The sequence below is a fragment of the Morone saxatilis genome, unplaced genomic scaffold (assembly GCF_004916995.1).
Source record: "Morone saxatilis isolate NCDOM2014 unplaced genomic scaffold, NCSU_SB_2.0 Contig8, whole genome shotgun sequence".
NCBI classification, from domain to species: Eukaryota; Metazoa; Chordata; class Actinopteri; family Moronidae; genus Morone; species Morone saxatilis.
The window spans coordinates 6,310,177-6,333,300 of record NW_023340257.1 but is presented as its reverse complement, the minus strand read 5'-3'; the positions used below and the strand labels follow the sequence as shown (position 1 = coordinate 6,333,300).

Below are 23,124 nucleotides of genomic sequence, written 5' to 3'. Positions count from 1 at the left end.
GCGTGATTACTAAGTCTGGAGTGAAACTGGCGAGCATGCCCGGTCAGTAGGTCGGGTCGTTAAAACCGGCTTGATCTGAGCTATTACCAACGTACAGATCCTCACTGTGATACTTTGAGGCCTGTTACCTGTTCTCAAAGCTGTTAAATGGATCCGTAGAACGGAGTTCCACGTTAGCTTCAATCCCTCCAATACAAACAATATTAGCTCGTTTAAGTTGGACAGTCTATCTTTTCAGATGCTCTCGTCGATCGCTGTCGAAAAACCCTTGCAATGTTACGAGCTACCATAGCAGTGCGCTAGTGAGCTAGCTGAGCTGCGCTTGACAATGTTAAAAAACGTTATATTCGTTACGTACAGGTTTGTGGTTCTCCATACCAACAAACGGATCAATTTCCTAGGGATTGCTGGTGTTCAGACCGTATACCATATATATTGGCTCAAGAATGCAGCTTCCGAGTGTAGCCAAGCATACAGCTGCAACCAATAGCATCAAACAGAGTAGGTAAACGTCGGCTTGGTCGTGTTAAACTTATTTGTATACGCCGTCATCCATCGACTGTTTAGAAGTTTGTGGCACTCGGCAACCTATCCCAGACCTTCTGTTCTGTTTGAGATAGATCGAGAAGTCACCGCCACACGACATCACTCGCGCTCTTTTCGACCGTTACCCACGACTGATATTTTCACGTGAAACACTGTAACCTTAAGGAAGGTTGAAAGTCAACAGCAGCTGCCCTTCGGGCACGGCTAGCCGTGCTGCCCTAGTCATATGGCGGAGAGGGAGTCTATTCGCAATGCGCTTACATGTTTGTGGATCACTCACCTGACGCTCTCTTTATGCGGTCACTGTTTAACCCCTGGGTGGGAGAGGAGATACCAGATGGAATGTATAGATAAGGCGCACCTAGTGTCCGCAAAGGCGATCGCTCAAGGCTGCGTACTACTTTCCCGGGCCGTCGTTGGGTCCAACAACCTCCATGAATAGGTGTTGCCTCTCTACCCACCGGTGTGTTGGACGGCCCGAGCCCCAGATTGATTACATGGAACTGGCGGTACCCGCCCTCGAGCCACCGGAAGCATGAGGACAACATCTTCACCGCTAGCCAAAGGAATGATGGCAATCTTCGACTAGTCGATTATCAGGCGCCACCTACTAACGGGGCACAGGACTACTCAAGTTGGCAGAGACGCGCTGCGTGCAAGGCTTGAATTTTGAGTTCATATACAGTGAATTTTAGGTCCGCAAAGGAACACACGAATAACGTGCAGTTTTGGCGTGTGAGCGAAAGTGTGCAGTGGCCCATTTAGTAAACTGAAGGATCTAGTTGTCGAACCTTGGTTTGCACTTCATCACTCAGTCACGTCCTCCAGTGGACGGGACTCTTCACTTATCTGCAGGCGGTTGCAACAACAGCGCAGGCCCTGGCTCGCTCGCTCCGTCCGTCGGCCTGCGAGCGTCTTAGGCTTGGAACGAAGGCGTAAACACCAACAAAGTAACTAAGACACATAAGATAAAGTGAAAGCATCCGGGTCTCATGCGATTGTATCTCGCAGCTATCTGCCGCGCCTAAACATCTCGCTGTTATTACATCCAGTTGCTTGCGTCTATACAACTCTGATTTACTGTTCAAAGTTCGAGACGTTCGCTAAGTTTCATCTTCTTTGAGAAACCTAGCATTCTCTCCTTCCTTGTTTTATTACACGCGCTGCTTCCGTGTAACAATCCTGCCTTGGGCGGCACTACTTGGACTGGTTTTTCTCGGGAACGACTTAATTCTCGCCGCGCTCCCTCTTTACGTTAATGCTACGCCGCATAAGCCTGCGCCTTGTAACAGCCCGATGATTTCTTGCGAATAGGTGAACCTTCCCTTCCCGGGATTGCAACTCAAACTCGGATCCAACTATCAACGCTCTCTGGCATCATGGCTGGTCTTTGCAGTTAATGTCATCCGTAGTTGTAAACTGCTTCTATTGCAACAAGGGCACTTATGGGCAATCCAGGTCCTCTATTCCTGGCACTAGTCTTCATCTTGCTCGTGTCCCTGTCGGACTCAAGTTTATTATGAGCGCCTCTGCCCGTCGTCTTGCTCAGCAAGCGCACCTTTGTGCGCTTGCTAGCTGGCGGAGCCAACCTGAAGCGACCACCCCCACTCTGGCCTGTGGCCCCAGTCTAGTGGCCACCCTGCTGTTATTACAGCTTTCTCACGAGACATCGCACTCCCCTGAATTTTTAAACCCGCTGCCCTCCCAGTGTTTCCCGTAGCTCCTGACCGCCCGCGACCGTATGCCTGAGTAAAACTGGAACCACACAGCGTGAGCTGGCACGTGCTGACATAGATGCATCCCCGGACCAGACTCAGCAAGAAAGAATACACGATGGCCACACTGCCCATCCGTGTAGTTCGATGATGCGGTGAGACAGATGTGGGGTTATTGTCAGACAGTTCAGACGGTACAAGTAAAAATTAATGATGATATGTATATCAAATGTAATCGATTTTCTCCACAATCATATATATTTGAGTAAAGTTCCCCTGGCTAAATTCCACTAATGGGAGGCATCTCTACTGTTAGCACGCAGGTGGTATGGAAACTACATCTCAGAACATTTAAGAAGCATCTGAGCGTGAACAACTAAACACAGATCGGGGAGGGTAGTAGTCAAGACGAGGTAACTGTGAACGATTCTGAAGTAAGTCTCTTCCAGTACAACGTGATGCGTTATTCTAATAAAGCATGAAATTAGGGAAGTGTCAGTATATAGAACAAGAAGATAAGGGCAAGGCCGTCCCAGAGTGAACTCCTGTGACTCATGGACATAGGGCCAAATTGGAGCGTATGCTGGTACGACTGGGCGAAGCATACTCTCAATAGCCTTCTGTTCTTGGGTGGGGTCGTTTCACCCGGTCCTAGCTCAGGGGAATCAAAAGGGGATAAAAGTCCTGCCGATGTCCAGAGATTATTAGTGGTTTGTTGGGTAGAACGTTCTACAGAGGAAGAGCCCACGTTGGCCAAGGAAAAAAGACACAGGAGACAGCCGTTCAAGACGTTGGGGGGCCGGGCTCCATTGATGCTCACACATGGGACACCGTGAAGGGGCCGGTTTTGACCTGGTGTGGTCCGACCAACAGACAGACTAGCTTACTGCTACCTCCACCACCCACTGCTGAACACAAAAATCTACCATGCTCGCTCCCGTTCTGATAGACCCAGCTGCCCATTTGCCGTCGCTTAATTCGCGAAAGGCTCCCGTCAGATCACCCACACCGCTGCATTAATATCTCATGTACCTTGCCCAGTCGCCCAGATGCCCACGCAAATTGACGCTGCTCTTAGATCCATATTTATTGTACCTAATGGATGAAACACCAAACACATTACTCCGACCATAAATTTTATTTATACAACTAGAAATAGACAATAAATATAGAAAATAATTCCTTTTGTATTTGTCCAACATAGTGGGGGAAGATCAATCCAACTGCTAACAAAGCTCTCTCAGCGCGAAGGTGTTGAGTTAGAAGGATTAAACAAAAAGTACTGAATTCGGTTCTAATACGTGAATAGTACAGTAAGGAGCTAAAAAGTAGGGACCAGACCTATACAATCGAATAGAAAATCGAACAGTTATCTCATCCTCACACCGTCCAAAAATTATTAATTATAAAAATATAAACAACCTGAAATGTTAACTCAATATTTGAGAAAGAAACAGCTTAAGAATTTTCACAAACCCATCATTGACGATCACACACAAATAGTTATAGGCATGCAGTTGCCACAATGCAGACCCATAGTCTGAGTATCGCAAACCCTCCTGTACCAAAGAATAGTAATGAGTTCCGTTTTGTTTGAAACAACAATCTATCAATACGATCTAAATAAAATAACAAACAGCGTGAGTTATTTCGATATCTTGACAAGGCATGAAATGCCATTATGTTCTGGGAGTTGTTTAACCTTGCAGATGGAATTCAGAGTATCACTACATCACGAGAGAATGTCTGTCTTTCCATGGACTTCTGCAGCCTGAATCTGCTAAACCTGCTTAAATACATTAGAAACTTTATTTCTTTTATGGTGCAAGAACAAGGGGAACAACAAGCACGCCTCTTCAGGGTGGGGGGGGGTGGGGGGGTTCAAGTGTGAAACCAAGTGAACTTCACATGCTGATGCAATTGGCCGATGAGCGCAGTGGGTTTCACTGACCGATGCTTTTTAAAACTGCCTTTGTACGTTTCTGTTTCCTTTAATAGGATGTTCAGGGGCCCTCAGATCCTGGCTTGGTCTTGTCCCATAAGGCCATTGCTGCTATTGAGAGAATCCCACCTGTCTGCTTCCTCTGAGCGTGCTGGTGCTGGATGGCAGGGCGCAGGAGCAGTGAAGGAAAGGAGATATGAAGGAATCCGTGGGAGGAAGGAGGGGTCTTCATTGTCCACAGAGGCTGCATCCTGTTCAACTCAGCCGTCTGTATTTAGCTTGGACTGTGATAATCAGCAGCTGAGAGAGGCTTCATTTCAGAAACTCCAATCCGAAGCCGTTTTGCCCAGCCATCGTCGCCCCCCTCAGGTTTCTGCCTCTGCAAAGGCCAAACGAACGTCTGACTCTTGGGAATGCACTGTAGTGGAAGATTTAGGTCAGAAGCTGAAAGCTGTGACTTACCGGGACTGTTTAATCAACACAACTCGCCCTCGACCCTGGAGAAGGCCTTGGGACGTTTGCCAGCCTTCACTCAGTTTCACCGATAAGACTCGGTGTAACCTTCTTCAAAGTAATTTATATCCGAGACAGCACTTTGTTAAACCTTTCAGCTTGTCGACACATACGCACAACAGACCACCACCGTCCAGCCCGTCTTTTCACCCCGCAAGAGCTGTCCACCAGGCCGCCCCTCACGTGGCAGACGCCTGGACAGACTGTCTGTCCCCGGGGAATGAAAGCAGGTGTCGACAGAGCCTGGGGCCCAACTGGAAGCTTTACGAGGTGGACAAGGGGAGAAAAGGGGTGAGCCAGGGAAAGAAGCAGGCGAAATGGGCGTCAGTCCTGGTCTCTCTCTGCTCTGTTGAGGGGAATCCGGCGTTCCTCTTCACTCTGCGCTCCAGCACACTGAAGGGCAGGCACAAGGGAGATGTCAGGTGAGTGGCAGGCTAGAAACAGGCTACACGGTTTTAAGAAGGAGTGTTGTAAGAAAAGTCCTCATTCCACTCAATTTGTAGCTTTGCAGGAGGAAAGAGTGATCCGTCAGACAGAGATGTGGTGGCGACAGCGTTGAGGGAAGCCAGAGAGGAGCTGGGTGTTAATGTGGCAGCAGAGAGAGTGTGGGGCATCCTGAAGCCTCTCAGGGACATGGTGAGTGCCGGTGTTATGTCTTAAGGAGCCATGTGATGAGCTGTCCTCACTACATGTACCAGATGATAACATTTTTATTTTTATGAATCTATGGCTGGCATTGTCACACTGTGGTGGTATACCATCGATGGCTCTATGATGGAGAAACGCTGCATTTTCTTTGATAATCAATTTATTTTGATTGCATTCTTTATATTTAGTTTTCATTAGGTTTGAAAAGTGGTTATAATGTCTTTAAATATGATTGCAACTAACACCTGTTTTCTTGATTACTAATTCAGTCTAGAAAAGTTCAGGAACAATGATTAAAATAGTACATAATGCTCTTTAAAGGTAACATTGTCAAATAGTTTGTTTCAACAGAACAGCAGTCCCAAACCCCTATACATACATATATAGCTACATCACTTATTTGAGTATCAAAATTGTTTCTGATTCATTTTCTGTTGATTGACTACTTGATCAATAAATTGTTTCTACAATAGTCTAAAATGTGACATGCTTAGGCCTGCAGACACTCTCTTTATGGCCACCTCTGTACAGACTTGGCTTCATCTTGAATTTAGGCCAGGGGTGAATCTTTCTTCATAATAAATAAAAAAAGTCTCAGTTTATTGTTTTGTGTCACTAAAATGGACACATATTATTAAAACAAGGCAAAGGCAAGGTTTGTTATAATAATAATAAAACATATTATATAATACTATTCAGAGCGTTTTGAAATTTGCTCACTTTGAATACTCTGTGTCTTTTGTCTTCCTCACCAGTCTGGGATGATGATTGCTCCTGTGCTCGCTAACCTCGGTCCCCTTGAGGAGTTGTCCTTCAAACCAAACCCTGGAGAGGTACACTTATCCTGTTTTGTTACATCCACTTGAAAGGATTTGTTTTATTTGGTTTTGTTTGGTTGTGTTTAACAAGTAATGTTTTTACAGTTTATGTCAGTACATTGTTCCAGATATATAGCAGATTTTTAAAAATGTGTGTACGATGTCACACCACAGTCATACTTGGCTAAAATAAAAATAAAAAATATACACCTGTGGCCAGATGCATAAAAAGTTTAAAAGATTGAGACTTGTAAAGCTGTACATATGCCTGATTCTGTTTTATAAATGTCAGGAAACGGGTGCACATGCACAAGCTTGTCCACTCCCACAATTTGCCATAAATGGATGAAGAAACGCTTACAGCCACCTCTTTACTTGTTGGTCTCAATTTAGAACCAAAGTTGTAAACCGTACTTCCTTTGTTTCCGTCCCAGGTGGAGGAAATTTTCACCCTGTCCTTGTCCCACCTGTGCAACCCTCAGAACCGTGGCTACACACACTTCCGCACCGGCGACAAGTACGGATACACCCTCCCAGTGTTTCGGAACGGGAAGCATCGAGTGTGGGGCCTGACAGCCGTAGCTCTAGACCATACCCTGAAACTCATCGTCCCTCCTTAGCAGCTCAATCACACTCACAGTACTACAGCACAGCTATCATATGACTCAAAGATTTGATTGTGACAAATGTGCAATCAAACTTTGTTTCTCAAAGTCATGTCAGGAATCGGTATCAGTGGATACAAAATATTTTCATTCACTCACTCTCATTTATGAATGTAGTTTCCTTTCATTGTGGGAGTATCACACTCAGGAGAAGGATTGTTCCACTTGTGCACTTTCTGAGCCTCTAGTGTATAAGGATGTTTATTGAATGGATCAGGTGAATGAAGATGATGGTCAGCTGTGTTCATGTCACTGATAAAGAGCAGGTGTTGGAAGTCGTATACCAGTATTTATTATACCTGATTAGACCCTGTCAGTATATACATATATACACTATGGACTACTTTATTTTTTAAATGCTTACACATCTTTCTTTAATTCGTCTGGAAATCTGTAGCACCAGTCATTAATTAAATTTGTTTTAACAAGTTAAATCAATGAGTTACTGAGATAATGTTGCCACAGGTTTCCAATTAGTCTTGTGTTTGTTACATTTAACATGTAGGCTCAGTGAATCAGATAGGAGAGTTCATAATTTCCAGTGTGATTCAAATCATGCCCCTTTTATGTCACACTAGATCCAATCTGGACTGTTAAAAACATCATGTGTTGATGTTGAACAGTGCAATAAAGGTTTGTTTTTAAAGGCATCGTCTCTGTATTCACTCATTGTTCATAGATGAGGTGTCACATGATTGACAACAACGCAATAAATAGTGCAAAAAGACAATTTACAACAGTTTGATTTCTATTGAGAGATTGAAAACTTTCATTTCGCTTAGCTGCTGTGAATCGCACACAAACTTGAAAAACTTCTTTTCATCTACGTACTTTAAAGCTTTTCTTTAAAAGATCGCTACTGTGCCACAATTTTCTGCATGCACCACAGGCTTTATAGGCAGCAGGCATGCTACAAGTTAAACTGCTCTTGAACTCTTGATGAGTCCAGAAAATGAGTCTCCAGTTCCGTAAGGCCTTTCGGTCCTCAAACACTGCGGCAAATCTGGTGTGGAATGTTTTCTGAAGAAGTAGACTGGGATGGAGAGGATCCTCAGCTCCCAACAGCACAACTGAAACTTCAGACGCATGAAGCATCAAGGCAGCGAGCACTCCATGGGGTCCTGTGAGTCGGGCAGGAGGTGGCAGTTGAAGGGCCAGCTGAAGGAGAAAAGATCCAGGGCTTGGCTGCATTGTTGCTCAGCAGAGGAGCAGACTGAGCGGCAGGGCTGGAGGACGCCACCCTGAGGGCTGCACTGAGGCAGAAACATCCCACACACCAGCCTTTGTAAGGGCTCGAAGCACGCTAGCTCCATCAGGACCTGGACAACAAAACAGGGAGAACGAGTGTGTGTGAATATCTGGCTAGAAACAGCTGTACAGCTGTTAGAAGCTATAGCCGTCAGTTCATGTATTGCTTGTCTGTCATTTTGCTACCAAGGCGACCAATTACTTAAGATTACACAGCAGCAACAAGACAATATGTATATTTTGGGTATTAATTTACTAGGAAAGATAAACTTGGCTGATGTACATCTCTTTAACATTATGCCTGTGATGGCCATGAAGCAGATGACAAAAACATAAAAATCAACAATAGAAAATATCCCCAACACCTCCTCCCATCCCTCCCTTTTGTTTTGTTTGTTTGTTTTTGGTTTAGGTCTCTAAATTATTGTCAGCTATTTATTAATTGAAAAATCTAAAACTGTGCAATGGACTGAAGTAAACAAACTGACATTGCAATAAAGTATTTAAAAGAACAACAACAAACTCTAGATGATTTTAGTTATGAAGGTGGCTTTTACCCGGTACTGTCGCAGGAGTGTCGCAGCTTCTCTCTGATCAGCAATGGACAGCCAGATGTTCGGGAATGAGGTGAGGTTGTAGCTGAGGCCTTGACACATCTCTACCTCTATCAACTCACAGGATGAAGCTGAAGGCACAGAGAAAATAAATAATTCCTGTTCTTATTTTACACTTCTGAAGTCTAATGTTTGGCATTCAGAGAACCAGGACTTTTGCTATTACACAAATGAAATTATGATATAATTGAAGGTCAATCAAGATTTCTTGGGGGTGTGGGGGTGTTTGTACGTGGTAGTGACACATCATCTCTGTCCTGCAAACTTTTATTGTGGTAGGGTTTGTTTTTGTATTTTAGGAGGGATTTCTGGCTCTGGAAACAAAAACTATCATATCTGTGACTCTCTAGCGGGACTCAGATCGGGGTCAGAGATAACAGGGACTCACTGAAGGGAGGGTAGGTGGAGTTGCCACATCCCTGTTCATCTGCTCCATCAGGACAGTCGTTCCAACCATCACACAACAACTGCTGCTGAAGACACTCTCCTGTACCGCAGGCAAACTGGCTGGGGCCACATGTCCCTTTAAATAAAGAAGAAAAGGCTCAGGAGAGGGTTATCGAAAGCTAAAATTGACAATGTGAAGACTAAAGGAAGAGGCATAGGGAAAGGAAGAAAGTACTGTAAGAAGAAATAATTTGAACCTTTGAAGGACTTTAACAAAGCATCTGTCATAAACTGCCAATTTCTGAAGGGTAAATGTAGGTCAGAGAAGAAAGGAAAGATGGTCAAAAAGAGGTAAGATTAGGTAAGAAAGGAGAAAATATGGAAAGGAACAAGGGGCAGAGGCTAGGGAACTAGTAGAGACACCAGCATCACTTTGGTTAAATATCAGTTAGCTGTACAAAAGCAAGAACTCACTGTCCAGTATAGACACAGCCTGGTATGTTGCATTAAAGCCGCTGTCGGCCACTCCCTCATCAGCCACAAACAGCACAGTCATGTGGGGGCCAGAAGAGGTCAGGTCTGGGGGGAAGGTGGTGCCACAAAACCTGAGACAGAGAGAGAGAGAGAGAGAGAACAAAAGCTGCTTTAGAACATTGTGGTTATATAACTCACATTATGGCGGACACATTTACCCTCAACATACAGGATTTGTCTTTATTTTCATTCATTCATTTTTTTTTGCAAAAACAAAAACAATAGTGACATTACAGACAGTGATAAATGGGAATAAAATATAACAATAGCAACAACAACAGCAGCATACAGCATTTAAAGAACAAAGAAAAGAAACTTCAGTTTCTGTAAATTTATATCCAACATCTGACATAAGCAAAATAAAAGATCAAGGCTGTGGTGCATCTCACCTTCCCAGCACTCTTCCAGCTCTGGTGTCGACGCTGTCGTGCACTTCCACGTAGTCAAACGTACACACATCCTGAGTCTCCAGGCTGAAGTTCCTGAAGCTCAGTGTTATGATGTGACCTTCCTCAACGGATATATACCATACGCACAACTGGTGGGAGAAACACAAGTTTCACAGCCCTGTAACAGCTAGTTTGGAGTGTGTTTGGCAGTCTAAGGTGGTTGAAAATGTACCTGCTGGTGAGGATAAGGCCTGGGGTGGTTTGGACTTGACAGATAACCATACTGTCCGGTCTTCAGCCCACCACATTCTGTGCAAAAAGAGTGGCAATAAGTTCACTGTTGTGTCCCTTGGCCCCTATTTAAGTGTGTTTAACTTATGTTTCTATTTTCAGCTTTGCCTGGGTGCTCTGACCTTTGTGTTTATGGCTGCAGTTTGCCTCATCTGTTTGGTCGTGGCAGTTTGGATGACCGTTGCAAATAGACACAGGCAGCAGACAGCGACCACTGTCACACATAAACTCGTCTCTGGAGCAGCTCTCTGAGAAAACACACAGTAGATACACGCACAGATGCACATGAATGCAAATGGGCATGAGCACAAGAGTACATGTATTTGCAGATGCACACACGCACATACACACACACACACACTACTGACTTTGTCCAGGCAGAATGGTCCTGTACTGTGCAGTGAAGCCACTGCCTGCGATGCTGCCATCAGAGTGGAAGGTGACCCACACTGTGCTGCTGTTTGTGTTGACTGTTGGTGGCGCCACGTTACCACAGAACCTGCAGGAGAGAAGGAGAGACCTTTAAAATAATCTCAACCTTTCACTTGAATTACTGTTTTTTTCCCTCCATATTACAGCTTTGGAGTTGCTACTTGAGTCTGAACTTTGCACAGTAAATTCTTCATAGGATTTGTGGGCAAGTTATGTAACATTTTCAGAACTTCATGAATCATGTTATGACACTTTCCAAGAATGCAAGCTAGCAAAAAAGTTTGTACATGTATTTAGATTTTTCCAAGAAGCATTTAGTACCCAGAAATACTCTCCAATTATGCACAGACCTGTAGTGCCATCTACCAACAATTTAAAGTAATGACATGAACTCTAGTAATTGTTCCGAGAGGGAGAACATATAGTATAGAAATGTTACTTTCACAAGATAGTTGCACATAATGACATACAGGTTTGTTTGAGTCTCATGCACTCAGATGTGTATTTGCCAGAACAAACATCTATACTTTGTCTCTGCTTGAGTAGCTAAATTCAACAAACACTACAAAGAGTAGAAATTTATAACATTAACAATGTTTTTGTTACTCTTCTCCATAGTGACAGTGTATTTATGGATTATATTGATGCCGAATTGAGAAGAAGGATTTCAACAAATAAAAGCCTTTAGTTCATAGATTAACATGTTTTTACAGACAAATTAGGAATTGTTAGTTATTGTTTGTTAAAATGTCATATTTCTTAAAGGGAGCTTGGTGCAGGGAGCTTTCAGGTGAACAAACACAAGGTAACATAAGTATGATAATGTTGTCTGACGTTGACTGCTGTTAGTTATTCATTTGATTAAAGGTTTAATAATAGAAGTATTGATTACTGATGCTGACTAATTATTAGCTTAAAACTTCATAATTAAACATGATGTGTTTGTTATTCATGGTGTTATTAATGACTACTGATGAAACATAGTTTGGAGACTGGCTGTGAAAGATCTTGTTGTAAGTGTCCTCCTGTTGCTGATCAGTCACGTAGTGTAAAAACCACAACAAGACTCCAAATTACAAGACTGAAAGTTGCTTAGTGTGAACTGAACAGAGATCTTGTAGTGTGACCCAGGCTTAAGAGCAACAGAGAAACCTACAAGCAAACAAAAATGTAGAGTGCATAGTTCAAAGTCCTCTTGCAACAGAAGCACAAGCTTTTAAAAGAGAGCAGTTGGCATTGTAGTATGAAAAAACACCTGACTACGCTCTTGTGCCTGGAGTGGAAACTGTTAACAGCACTGAACGTGTCTGATTGGTGGAGATAGCCCGGGTCTGACTAACCTGGTGACCACAGAGCTCTGCTCTATCTGCTCCTGCACCTCAAGCCAGTCAAATGGACAGGGAGATGGCCCCTCCACAGCCAGAGAGGAAACATGGATCTGGACCAGGGAGGGGGGAAGGACTCGGATCACCCACACACACAGCAAGTTGGGGGGGTAGGACCCGGGGTGGTTTGGAGAACTGAAACTACCCTCTGAGTCAGTCAAAACCCCTCCACAACCTGAGCGACAGAAAGGAATACCTTGTTTCAGTTGCATAAAAATAGAAAGGGAAGGGCGTCCAGATAAAGAGGAGATGTTTTGCACATTTTTAATATTAAATTAGAATTTAAAAGGCCATTTTGTTTGAATCTCTTACGTGTTTCAGATGATGGGGTCATAGCGGGTTGTGGTGGGGCTGTGCTGTCCAGCTGACTTCTGTTGGGAGAGATTGTGGGTACAGTTGGGGATGCTGCATCTCCTACACTCAGCACATCTGGAGGGCTGGTGGGCAACAACTGATCCTCCACTGCCTGGCCTTTTATCTCTAAATCATGGACCAAAAACAGACACAGAATGCAAGCATGACCGGGGCACTGATCAAAGAAGAGGCCAAACAGCTATACGTATGGAATCTGAATATATAATTTGTAATAAGCCCTTTAAATCTGGTTTCAGGTGTTTCTTTGTCATTGTGATGATCGATCTGAGACACGGCAGTGACTCACGTGTGAGGATGAGGGCCAGCGCCAGTCCGAGAGCTGCTAACAGGAGCAGGACAGCAGCAGAGACCGCCACCACCCCCCAGCCACAACCCGGGCCCCGCAGACGCATCGCACACACCCCAAATAGACCCCAGCCTAGGTCTAAATGACACACACACACACACACGCACACACACACATATAAACATGTGGGTATGTGACAGGAAAGAGGAGATCTTTATTGCTACCAAAGTTCATACACATGATTTTAACTTTCTGGTTGGTTTTGGTTTGTAATTTGATCATGTTTCCATTTTAGTTAACTAAAATGTAATTACCCTGATAAATGTAAGGTACTGTTTTTTATGTTAATGGAGTACCCTAGGGATGTATATTCCCCTTCCATAAAGTTGTTGGACTGATTGTAAAAATAATTCTCAAAATCAAAGCAGCCTAAGCCAAGATACATTTAGACCTGCTCAAACACCAAAAACACAGGACCCTACATTTACCCACAATGCAACTTGGTGGTGTCTTTAATTAGAGACTCCCTGCCTGGTACCGCCAGTTTTTAATACAGGCTTTCTTAAAACCAGAAGAGTTTAAGTGATGCAATAATATTACTAATCCAATACACATACACAGTCTAATACAATTCAAGGTTAGTCACAGAAAGCAGCAAGCTGATTGGTTGACTCACTAGCCGCTGGTGGTTTGATTGGTTCAGGAGTGGATGAGGATGTCCTGAATCCCTCCACCCTCTCCTCTCGCTCCCCCTCCAGCTCGAAGGCAGGGTTGCAGAACACATTCTGCGGAAAGCAGAACAGAAAGAAGTGGAAATGAAACGTACATTACATTGTTAGACAAAACAAGTCTTAATTTCCAAGCGATTATTCTTTTTTTTTTAAACAAAAAGTTGAATTCATAGGCAATAAAACATACTCAGGGCCAGCTGCACATGGTCTGGTGTTGCCAGTAGCTTGTGGTCGCTACTGTTAGCTTATGTTAGAAAACTTTAGATAGATGTTGCTGTATAATTACTATCTATGGTCCCATTCCACCCACTCTTAGTCACGTCACTTGCAATAACATGAGGGCAGCAAAAACAAGTAACACTGAAATATCATCACCTTTTAAGTTGATTCAACAAAGGTGTTAGCCAACAGATGCTTATTCACACATCCAGCAGTTACAGAGCAACATTAGAAATATTTTGCAGCCGTGTTTGTGTCAAATATTCACTCTCTAAGCTCTGTTTTTGGTCTCTAACAATTCTCAACAAATAGGTTAAACTTGTTATAAAGCTCCTTAAAGCTGAGGGGAGCTGCAGATTCAGGTGATAGCTCTCCGTAGATGTCACTACAAGCAACCCTGTCACATTGTCACATTGTTTTCACATTGTTATTTGATAGATTGTTGTTGTAAAAATATAGCTGCTTTAAAGCAAGTGATTGAAGAAAATCCAATATGCTATCATCATGTAATTGCTACTAACCCATACAGTACTGTTACATTTACACTGATAATGCTCAAATGAGAGACAAGTGTAGGTTTCCAGCCTGAAAGTAACACCTGCTCCAATTGACACAGCTAAAACTGCACAAAGCAAGACCACAACTGTAAACTTTACACAAATAGAACTGGCATAGCAGGCCCACAAAGCTTTAAATTAAGTACAAACATGTTTAGAGGTAAAAACCAATGCCCAGTCAAGAGGAAGAACCTTTAACTTCATGTCAGATATATATAAATCCAGATATTGGACCCAAAAAGTGTCCAATTTACAATGAAAGTGCTGACCAATCTCCTGCAAAATGTCTCAATAACTGTCTGATGTTTCCCTCAATAAAGCGCCACCATCATCCTTCTCATCATCTTCACTCACCTTATAAATATCTGAAGAGTCTGAATACACCGCAACTTGGCTGAGGTCAGACATCTTTAGTCCGCTGTCACTCTCCCAGTGCTCCTCTTCTTAAAGAGCCTGACATTGTGATAAATACATCAGTGGTGACATTGTGAAAAGAGCTGTTTCTACATGAGGGAACGTTAAAAGTATTTTCCTGGGTTTTCTTAACATTGTTCACTTTTTGCTCCAACGGTAAACTTCCACTGAGGCGTAGTACGCTCACGGCCTTCGCTCCTCCAGCACAGCAGAGCCCTTTGTTGGACATCCATCAACGCAATCCAGATAAAAAATGAAATAAATAACACAGCAAGGAATTTTCAAAAATAAAAAGAATCAAATGATCAAAATATCCATCCTTTCTGCCACTCTTCTACTACTTCTGTCTGTTTTAGCAGCATCAACCTCTTGTTTTTTGATGGTGTGTGAGTGGTTACAAAAGAGTTTTAGAAACTCCTTCACAGTGCTGAACAAAGCCGAGTCAGCTGAGAGGACTGAGCCCCTAGGAGGAGGAGGGAGGGAGGGAGGACAGGGAAGGGGAGAAGAGGTGAGGTTGGAGCTAGAGGTGGGGGTCCCTGTTAAATCTCCATAATCCTCATAATGATCTTTTAAGCTGCTAAAATGTTTTATTCACAGGCACGCCTGCATGCCCAAACCTAAGCGAGCAGGTGCACAAACACTGGCACAGAGACACTGCAGTCTGAGGCATTTAGCAATGATTCTGGGTAATTATACATCCAAACAACAACAGTGTTGGTTTGGGAATGGTGTATAATAGCAAGGAGTGCTAAAGAGATTGGAAGATTTGAATTGCATTAGTTGTCCAAAGCTGGCTTATGACATTGCAGTTGAGTGTCCAAACAGATTTTTATTTTAAAGCTTTGGAACAACTTTAATGAGGCCACTCAGGCTTTAAATGAATTAGTAAATTAAAAATATATCCAAAGACTTTACAGAATCCTAAAACAAGAGAAACAGATAAAATGAGTGCAACGAAAAATGAAAGTAAGAGCTCAAATCTGTGTTCTGTCCTAAATTGCTCAATCCCTCCTTCCCTGTTTGGTGCTGCTGTGTTAATGGGTAATCAGTCATCAAATAAAGCAGTTGACTTCAGGTCGATACAGACACTCTCGCTGTGGTTTCTGTCACTCAAAGACACAAACACCACTGATACAGAGTCCGGTCATGTATGTCAAGCCCATACTATGGATCCTTCTCTTCATCTGTGTCCAGGAGGGTGAGCATTTCAATTTTGTGCTGCACTTATTGTGCATTTGAGTATATGGATCCCTACCATGTGGCAATGCTGATGCATTTGTCTGTGTAGCCTGTCCCTTTTGCTTGTGGATGCATGTTTATCACCAACATTTTTACTGTCTGTGCTCCAGTGTCCCTGAAGGACTATGAGTATAACGATGAGGATGAAACATACGACGACCCACAGCCTCTAAACTGCTCAACCACAGAGAGCATCAAAGGCGGACATGTCACCTACTCACGGGTAAAAAATAGACAATCAATTAATCGATCGACAGAAAATGTCATTTTAAACATGGTCTCCTTCAAGCTTCTCCAAAGTAAGGACATGGACTGTAAATTTGCAATGGATTGTTTTTTTTTTGCTGTTTAAAAGACCACACAATAATCTAATGATCGGGAAGTTAGTTGCAGCTCTTCTGCACTCCTTCATTTTTAATTTACATCACTCAGGATGAGAGTGTTAGGTAGGTTAGTATAATAATGCAATATGTGCATTTTCTCAGCTCTGTTGTCCTGATGTAACCCGTCTTCGAAGCGAATTTCTATATAATAGTACAATTTGAACTTCACACTAATATTAGAAATGTAAAACACGACTTAAACAGTGGTTACAAAGTACTCAACCAGCCAGGCGTACAGGGACAGAAAATAGGCAAAATGGAGGATGGTAAAAAGTGTGAATCATGCAAGTTAAAGTAAAGGACAGCACTGAATTAGAAGAGCCATTTTCTGATCATGATAAAAAGGAACTAGAAGGTCTGGAAAGTGAAACCAATCAAGCATCTCTTTACTGGAAAGTTTAATGTTGCCTAATTTAGCTCCAAAAGCGATCGTGTGTTTCCTCTACAGGGAGGGCTGGAGGGCAGTGTGCTGACCTATCACTGCAGCCTGGGGAAGTACCCTTCCCCGGTCAGCTTCAGGCTCTGCGGTGATGATGGGGAGTGGTCGGCCATGAGATTATCCAATGGCAGACCGGTGTCGCGGGCCACATGCAAAGGTAATTTTTTGGATGGTGATGCATTCAATGTCATATGTACACAAATAGATCATATTTGAGTTTTTCCCTCAAAGCAACTCTTTCTGTGATCCTTCCATTCTTACCTGCGTCCTCTTCTCCTTATCCTCTTTAATGTCCGTCCATCTCTCTCTCTGGCTCCCAGATGTGTTGTGTCCAGCTCAGATCCAGCTGGATCACGGTGACCTCTGGCCCAGGGACCAGTGGCTCCGTGTCGGGGAGACGCAGAGCTTCTCCTGCCAGGAAGGGTTCACCCTGTATGGCTCAGCCCAGAGGAACTGCACCCTCTCTGGGGAGTGGACAGGAACCACTCCTGTTTGTGACAACCATGGTGAAAACAGACATTACAAACTTTGTTTATGATAAAGCATAAATCATGCATGCTTAAACTATATACAATACATGGTTTATATCTTTACTTTGTACATCAGCGCAATAGAGATTAAGTGAGCCTGAGCCCAGCTCACCTGCTGCGTCAGAACCTGTGGTGGAGTGAGCATGAACTGAGCTCACACTTACTGAGATTTACACTGTGAAGCAGCTTTTGATGAATGCATATAAATTATCTCTATTAACAGATTTTAATCATATATGGTCGTTTACTGTGGTTACTGTGACATAAAAAATGTAACTGAAAAAATGTTGCATTTACTTTTTTTACTTTAACTTTACTATTTAGTGTTTCAAGCTTACAGTGACTTTTTGATGTCTTAAAAGGCCCTTTGTGCATCATTTCAGATTACTACATAATTATCTTTTGCAAATAAAGATATAGTCTGAAGATTTCTATATAAGCACAAAATAAAATTAAAAAAGATCTTTATGTATTTCCTCCCATCTTTAAATGCAGCTGACGACTGTAATGACCCAGGGATCCCACCAGGGGCCCAGAGGTCAGCACGCCGGTTTCGTACAGGAGAGAAGGTCAACTATCGTTGTCAGGCTGGTCTGGATCTGCTCGGGTCGGCTGAAAGGGTTTGCCTGGAGAACCGGGAGTGGAGTGGTTCAGTGCCACTGTGTCAAGGTTCAGAGTGACAGCTTTTTCTTTAAAACAATCAAAGATTCATTTTTTAGACCTAAAGCAAGCAAGTGGGCAATCAAAGCAGCACCAGACCAACACAATGAACTATCATATTATGATGAAACATCCATGCATGATATTTTTGTGCTTTACTGCAGGCCCAAATACCTTTGACTCCCCCAGCAATGTGGCAGCAGCCATGGCGGGGTCACTTGCAGGAGTCATGGATGTAGTCTCACCAGACTCCAAAAAGAAAAGTGTGTATAACCTTTAATTGTCATCAACATATCAGCATTGCAACACAAACAAAATTGCAAGTAAGTAGCTGAAGTCAACTGTATTATCATATAAAGCACTTTGTGTGTGTGTCTTTGTGTGTGTAAGGTACAAGGGTGTCCTTTGGCCGAACCTTCCGTGTGGCTGAAGGTAGTCGCATGAATGTCTACATTTTACTGGACACATCAGGAAGCATCAATACGCGGGACTTTAATAAATCCAGGAACGCCACCATTGCTCTTATCACAAAGGTCCGTGCCAAAAGACCCAAAGAAAGATTTATTCACATTCTATCTCAGTGGATCTGAAACCTGCATGTCCTTTTCATTTTGCTTCTAGTTGGACAGCTACGAGGTGCAGCTGAGGTTCCATGTGTTGTCATTTGCCAGCACGGCTATAGACATTGTAAGCATCACAGACTTCGAGATAAGTGGTAGCACCGAGGATGTCATATGGCGCCTGATGGAATTTGACTACCATAGTAGGACCCTACTTGTTTTTCCTTCACAGTATTCATTCATTTAATGACCATCTTTTTATCTCCTTGCTGTGTGGTGCCTTTAAGTATGCCTAAATCAGTACAGTACAGTACAACCATAACATTTTTATCAATTTATTTTCATTCATTTTTTGCAGGCCATGGCAGTAAGACCGGCACCAACCTGCATGCCGCCCTGTTCCGTGTCAGTGAGATGATCAGCTTCTTTAAGCAAGACAGTGCCAAGTACCATTTTAATGAGACTCAGAACATCATCATCATAGAAACCGACGGTAACGACACAGGAAGTGTCTCACAAACTCTGTTGACCATTTCCTGCTCACTGGAAAAGGGAACATTATCTTTTATGCCCCCTGTATGTCTTTCTGCCTGCAGGTTTCTCCAACACAGGAACCAAGCCTCAGATTGCCCTGGCCCGGATCAGGAATCTGCTTGGCTACCAAGTCACATCCCAAGATCACACAGATGAGACAATGCTGGGTATCATGATGAAAAAAATACAGTCCATATATACATTCTCTACTAACGCGTATGAATGACTTTCACTGAGTGCAACAGCTCCAGCATCACCACAATTACAAGCTATCATAAATCAAGCATCCAAAGCAAAGTTGGTTTTATGTGTTTAATGTGTATTGCAATGGTTTCCTATGTATGTACACTTATGTGTGTGTTTGCAGATGTCTATGTATTTGGTATTGGGGAGCAAGTGAAGAAAGATCAGTTGAACTCCTTAGCGTCAAAGAAACGTGGTGAGAGACACGTCTTCATTATGAAAGACTTCCAAACACTGGGATCCATGTTCAACAGCATCATTAGTAAGTAGATCATTCTCGACTATACTGCACTGTGTTTTATGATTTAAGCTGTCCATTTGTCAGCAGAAAATGTCATTTTTAGAATATAAAACACTTGGGAAAAATGACAACTTGTGTTTGTTTGTTTTTTTAGAATGGCAGGATTTTCCAACATGAATCTGTACAAAAATATGAACCGACGCAATGTTGCTTAATAAAAATTCTACATTTTAATTAGCCATTAAAATCATGTTTCATAACACAGGTGACAAGAGTGTGACGATGTGTGGGGTAGCTCAGGAAGACATCTCCAAGGAAAGTGGGGAGGATGAGAAAAATGTCTACAACAAACCCTGGCATGTCACTGTGAAAACGCCGGTTAGAGCTTTGCTCAGTCAATCCCTAAGATCACAACAGAGAATTGTTTTTCCCTACAACTGACATTTTATATATTATACTTTGAGATTTTAGAGTGGAATTTTACACATTGACACTTTCCTCCCTTTCAGTCTATGTCATGTTTTGGATCTATTGTGGGCCAGAACTGGGTGCTGACAGCTGCTCACTGTTTCGCCAAGGCGAGCACTGATGATCTCCCACAGAGAGTGGATTTAACACACGGTCAGTGTCAGTACTGACATTTTTTGGGAGAAAACGAAACTGGTAGCTCACCTGGTAGAGCTGGTGCCCCATGTACCAAGGCTGAGTCCTTGCTGCAGCCGCCATGGGTTCAACTCTAACTTGTGGCCCTCTACCACCCTGCTTACTTGATTCAATTAGCTACTGTACTTGTAGCAAACAGGCAGAAAGAACAAGATTAGTTGTTTCCATGAACCATCTTGTTGACTTGAAACAGTTTTATGTTGAAATAACACGCAGCTTCTTTATTTTCCAAGGTGAGGGCGTTGGGATTTCAAAGAGGGTGATAATGCACCCCAGGTACAACACCAGGGCACTCAAACACAGAAACGTATCTGAGTTCTATGACTATGATGTCGCTCTGGTAGAGATGAACCAGAGTATCCCGCTCTCCTGGAAAGCCAGGTAAGACAGCCTAAAGAAAGTAAGCTTAACTCTACATAAGAGCTGAACTTAAAAGGAACTGATTTTATTCAATTAGAAGCCTTAAAAAAAAAACTGACATTTGTTTTGTCACAGAACCCTTCTGTAGCTTAGATAACAAAAACTTAAAATAGATGCTCCTGAGTTTCAGTGTTGAGTGTGTGTATGTCATACAACAGACCGATCTGCTTGCCATGTACTGTGCCAGCCAGCCGAGCCATTAAGAAAGTCAACTCTACCTGTCAGCAGCACAGTATGTGACCTTTTGACCTTTACCCTCTGCAAACGCATTCATTTTATTGCTATTTCCATATTTTTCCCTGTTATCATAGCATTAATAATATAGAACTCCTAAATAAATTCTCATGTATTGTCAGTAAAATGTACCTCTATACAGGGGAGGAACTACTACAACACAAGGAGACTGCGGCCTTTTTCATCCACAAAAGCAGTGAAACAGTCATTCGCAAAGAAACACATATTCACACACAGAGTCAAGTAGGTGACAGTTGATTTGGATTTTCAGACTGTGTGCTGCTTTCACATTGATACGCAATAATGTGGAGGAAATCTGTTTTAATATAAAAAAATTTAAAAAAAAGTGTGTTGAGCTGGAACTACTTTGCTGTCTGCAGAGGCCTAGCTGTGTTGAGAAGGCGAGGCTCACACTCACAAAGCCCACCGATGTGACTCTGGATGAGTATGTGCCCGACAGGCTCCTCTGTACCGGCGGATCCTCAGCATACCGGGACGCGATCAGCTGTCAGGGTCTGGATTCTGCACGTACTGCATCATAGCCACCGCAGTTTGACCAGCAAGGGATTCACATTATAGTTACATGTTGTCTCTTTTTTGGTATAGGTGATTCTGGTGGATCCCTGTTTCTGGAAAAAAAGAAGCGCTACTTTCAGGTCAGCTAGTTTCTCACTTGAAAAAAAAAAAACAAAAAAAAAACTCATTACACACAGTGCAGTCAGTGTCACGTGGACATTTTTCTCCTGCTTTTTCCTCCAAGGTGGGAGTACTGAGCTGGGGCATCATGGATGTATGCAAACCACAGAACACAGCTCGGGGAAGGTACAGCAGTGACAATCCGCCTCCTGATGCTCGAGACTTCTACATCGACCTGTTCAAGATAATGCCGTGGCTGAAACAGCATCTGGGTGAGGAGATCCAGTTCCTGCCTGAGGTCAACTGAGAACATCTATAATATAATCAGACAACTGAGATCTATTTGGATGAAGCCATAATAACACAATGCAGAATTCAGTAGCGCTTTCAGAGGCTTTATTTGTCAAACAGAATAGAATAGATTTTTATTGCTTTGGTGCTGTAAACTCATTCTCTGTTCACAAAATCATACACAACATAAAAATGTAATTCTTGTTGCTTTTACATTGTATTCTTTCTCAACTCACAATGTACAACACATGCATAATCAGTTCCATAGCCACATATTCAATGGAAACATATCTGTGTATGTTCAGCACTGACGTTTAATTGTTTGATAGAACAAGGCTTGAATGGAAGGACCTGATTCAGTGCTGCAAATCGAGTTAACATCATTAGTCTTCAGCAGGCCATTAGCCATACAGTGTACATGTAAGAGTTAAGCCATATAACCACAGATGTCAGGCAGCTGAAATAGAAAAACATGTCGCCATCTACTGACAAACTTCATGTGTTTGTCTATGACTGTTGCTGTCCAGTCAGTGTCAGTGAGAATGTGAAAGTCAAAGGTCAGCTGTCCGATCAGCCCTCAGAAAACTGCCGGAACAGAGTTTCTGATTGGCTGTCTTTGAATTTTGGGACAAAATGGATCTGGAGGATCTCGGAGAATCCCTCGGAGAGAGCAGGGGCCACGAAGTGTTTCCTGTCCAGAGAGACAGCCTGATTAGAGTGGTCAGTAGCAGAGCTATTACTAATAAGTGTTTTTATTCCTAGAATTAAAAAAAAAAACTCTGTGCATACGTTACACAAATATGTTGTATAAACAGTAAGTGTGAGAAGAAAGATTATTCTTTCTTACTTGTAGCTGTGGAAAACCATGTCATTGACCTTGGCGTGTTTTTTGTCTGACGGAGTCATCTCACGGAACTGGGAACAACAATAACGCGTTAAAAAAACACTTACCAGCCAGGATAAAACAAAATGAGATAAAAGAGTGACAGTGTGGGGAAGTGAGTCATACTCTGTTGTTGTGTTTGGCTTGCTCCAGAGAGGCTGAGAAGAGAAAACAGCGACAGGGCACTCCTGTGGCCTTGGCCACGTCCACATAGCTGGAAAATACACACAGAACATTGGTTACACAAACAGAGAAAAACAAATGCACATACAAGCAGCAGCAGGAGTATTTATACTCCAAATATAGCTACAGCAGCAGGCAATCAGTACCCACATTATCAAACGCACCCGTAGTAGGATTCCTTTAGGTAGAAGGCTAAGACTGAGGCAATAAAGGTAACGTAGGGCCCTACAAGGTCTACCGGTACACTGCGGTGTCTGAATATATATATATATATAT

At 42.9% G+C, this 23,124-nt stretch overlaps 4 protein-coding genes across 6 annotated transcripts in view; 2 read left to right on the top strand and 2 right to left on the bottom strand.

Annotated features, from left to right (window-relative positions):
* Positions 1 to 7,495, top strand: part of nudt8 (nudix (nucleoside diphosphate linked moiety X)-type motif 8) — an 8,349-nt gene extending 854 nt beyond the window's left edge. The window contains exons 2-5 of the mRNA XM_035680560.1: positions 4,260 to 5,138; positions 5,220 to 5,352; positions 6,120 to 6,197; positions 6,617 to 7,495. Of these exons, the coding sequence (XP_035536453.1) occupies positions 4,261 to 5,138; positions 5,220 to 5,352; positions 6,120 to 6,197; positions 6,617 to 6,802 (1,275 nt within the window). The 5' untranslated portion in view covers position 4,260 and the 3' untranslated portion in view covers positions 6,803 to 7,495. The remainder of the gene's footprint in view (positions 1 to 4,259; positions 5,139 to 5,219; positions 5,353 to 6,119; positions 6,198 to 6,616) is intronic.
* Positions 7,496 to 7,941: 446 nt separating this feature from the next.
* mfrp (membrane frizzled-related protein) lies at positions 7,942 to 14,703 on the bottom strand. The gene is given in 13 exon segments (XM_035680573.1): positions 7,942 to 8,166; positions 8,653 to 8,780; positions 9,098 to 9,232; positions 9,571 to 9,701; positions 10,020 to 10,168; positions 10,252 to 10,328; positions 10,433 to 10,558; positions 10,679 to 10,809; positions 12,083 to 12,326; positions 12,368 to 12,607; positions 12,789 to 12,920; positions 13,465 to 13,573; positions 14,650 to 14,703. Coding segments are annotated over 13 exon segments (1,881 nt in total).
* A 1,067-nt stretch (positions 14,704 to 15,770) lies between these two features.
* On the top strand, positions 15,771 to 21,878 carry si:ch1073-280e3.1 (complement C2). Its single transcript, XM_035680570.1, has 19 exons — positions 15,771 to 15,907; positions 16,059 to 16,171; positions 16,780 to 16,927; positions 17,091 to 17,276; positions 17,796 to 17,969; positions 18,125 to 18,223; positions 18,351 to 18,493; positions 18,582 to 18,723; positions 18,879 to 19,013; positions 19,117 to 19,221; positions 19,422 to 19,559; positions 19,804 to 19,916; positions 20,048 to 20,159; positions 20,435 to 20,582; positions 20,780 to 20,853; positions 20,998 to 21,098; positions 21,236 to 21,368; positions 21,462 to 21,511; positions 21,616 to 21,878. Exons 1-19 carry the CDS (start codon positions 15,856 to 15,858, stop codon positions 21,796 to 21,798), a joined length of 2,349 nt encoding a protein of 782 aa, XP_035536463.1. The 5' UTR covers positions 15,771 to 15,855; the 3' UTR covers positions 21,799 to 21,878.
* A 446-nt stretch (positions 21,879 to 22,324) lies between these two features.
* Positions 22,325 to 23,124, bottom strand: part of pnkp (polynucleotide kinase 3'-phosphatase) — an 8,394-nt gene continuing 7,594 nt past the window's right edge. For 2 of the 3 annotated variants that reach the window (XM_035680571.1, XM_035680572.1), the window contains 3 exons: positions 22,792 to 22,879; positions 22,630 to 22,697; positions 22,325 to 22,473 (listed from right to left, as the gene is read on the bottom strand). In XM_035680571.1, the coding sequence (XP_035536464.1) occupies positions 22,353 to 22,473; positions 22,630 to 22,697; positions 22,792 to 22,879 (277 nt within the window). In that variant the 3' untranslated portion in view covers positions 22,325 to 22,352. Of the gene's footprint in view, positions 22,474 to 22,629; positions 22,698 to 22,791; positions 22,880 to 23,124 lie in introns of those variants that run through there. The other variant, XR_004797462.1, reaches the window with a different exon arrangement.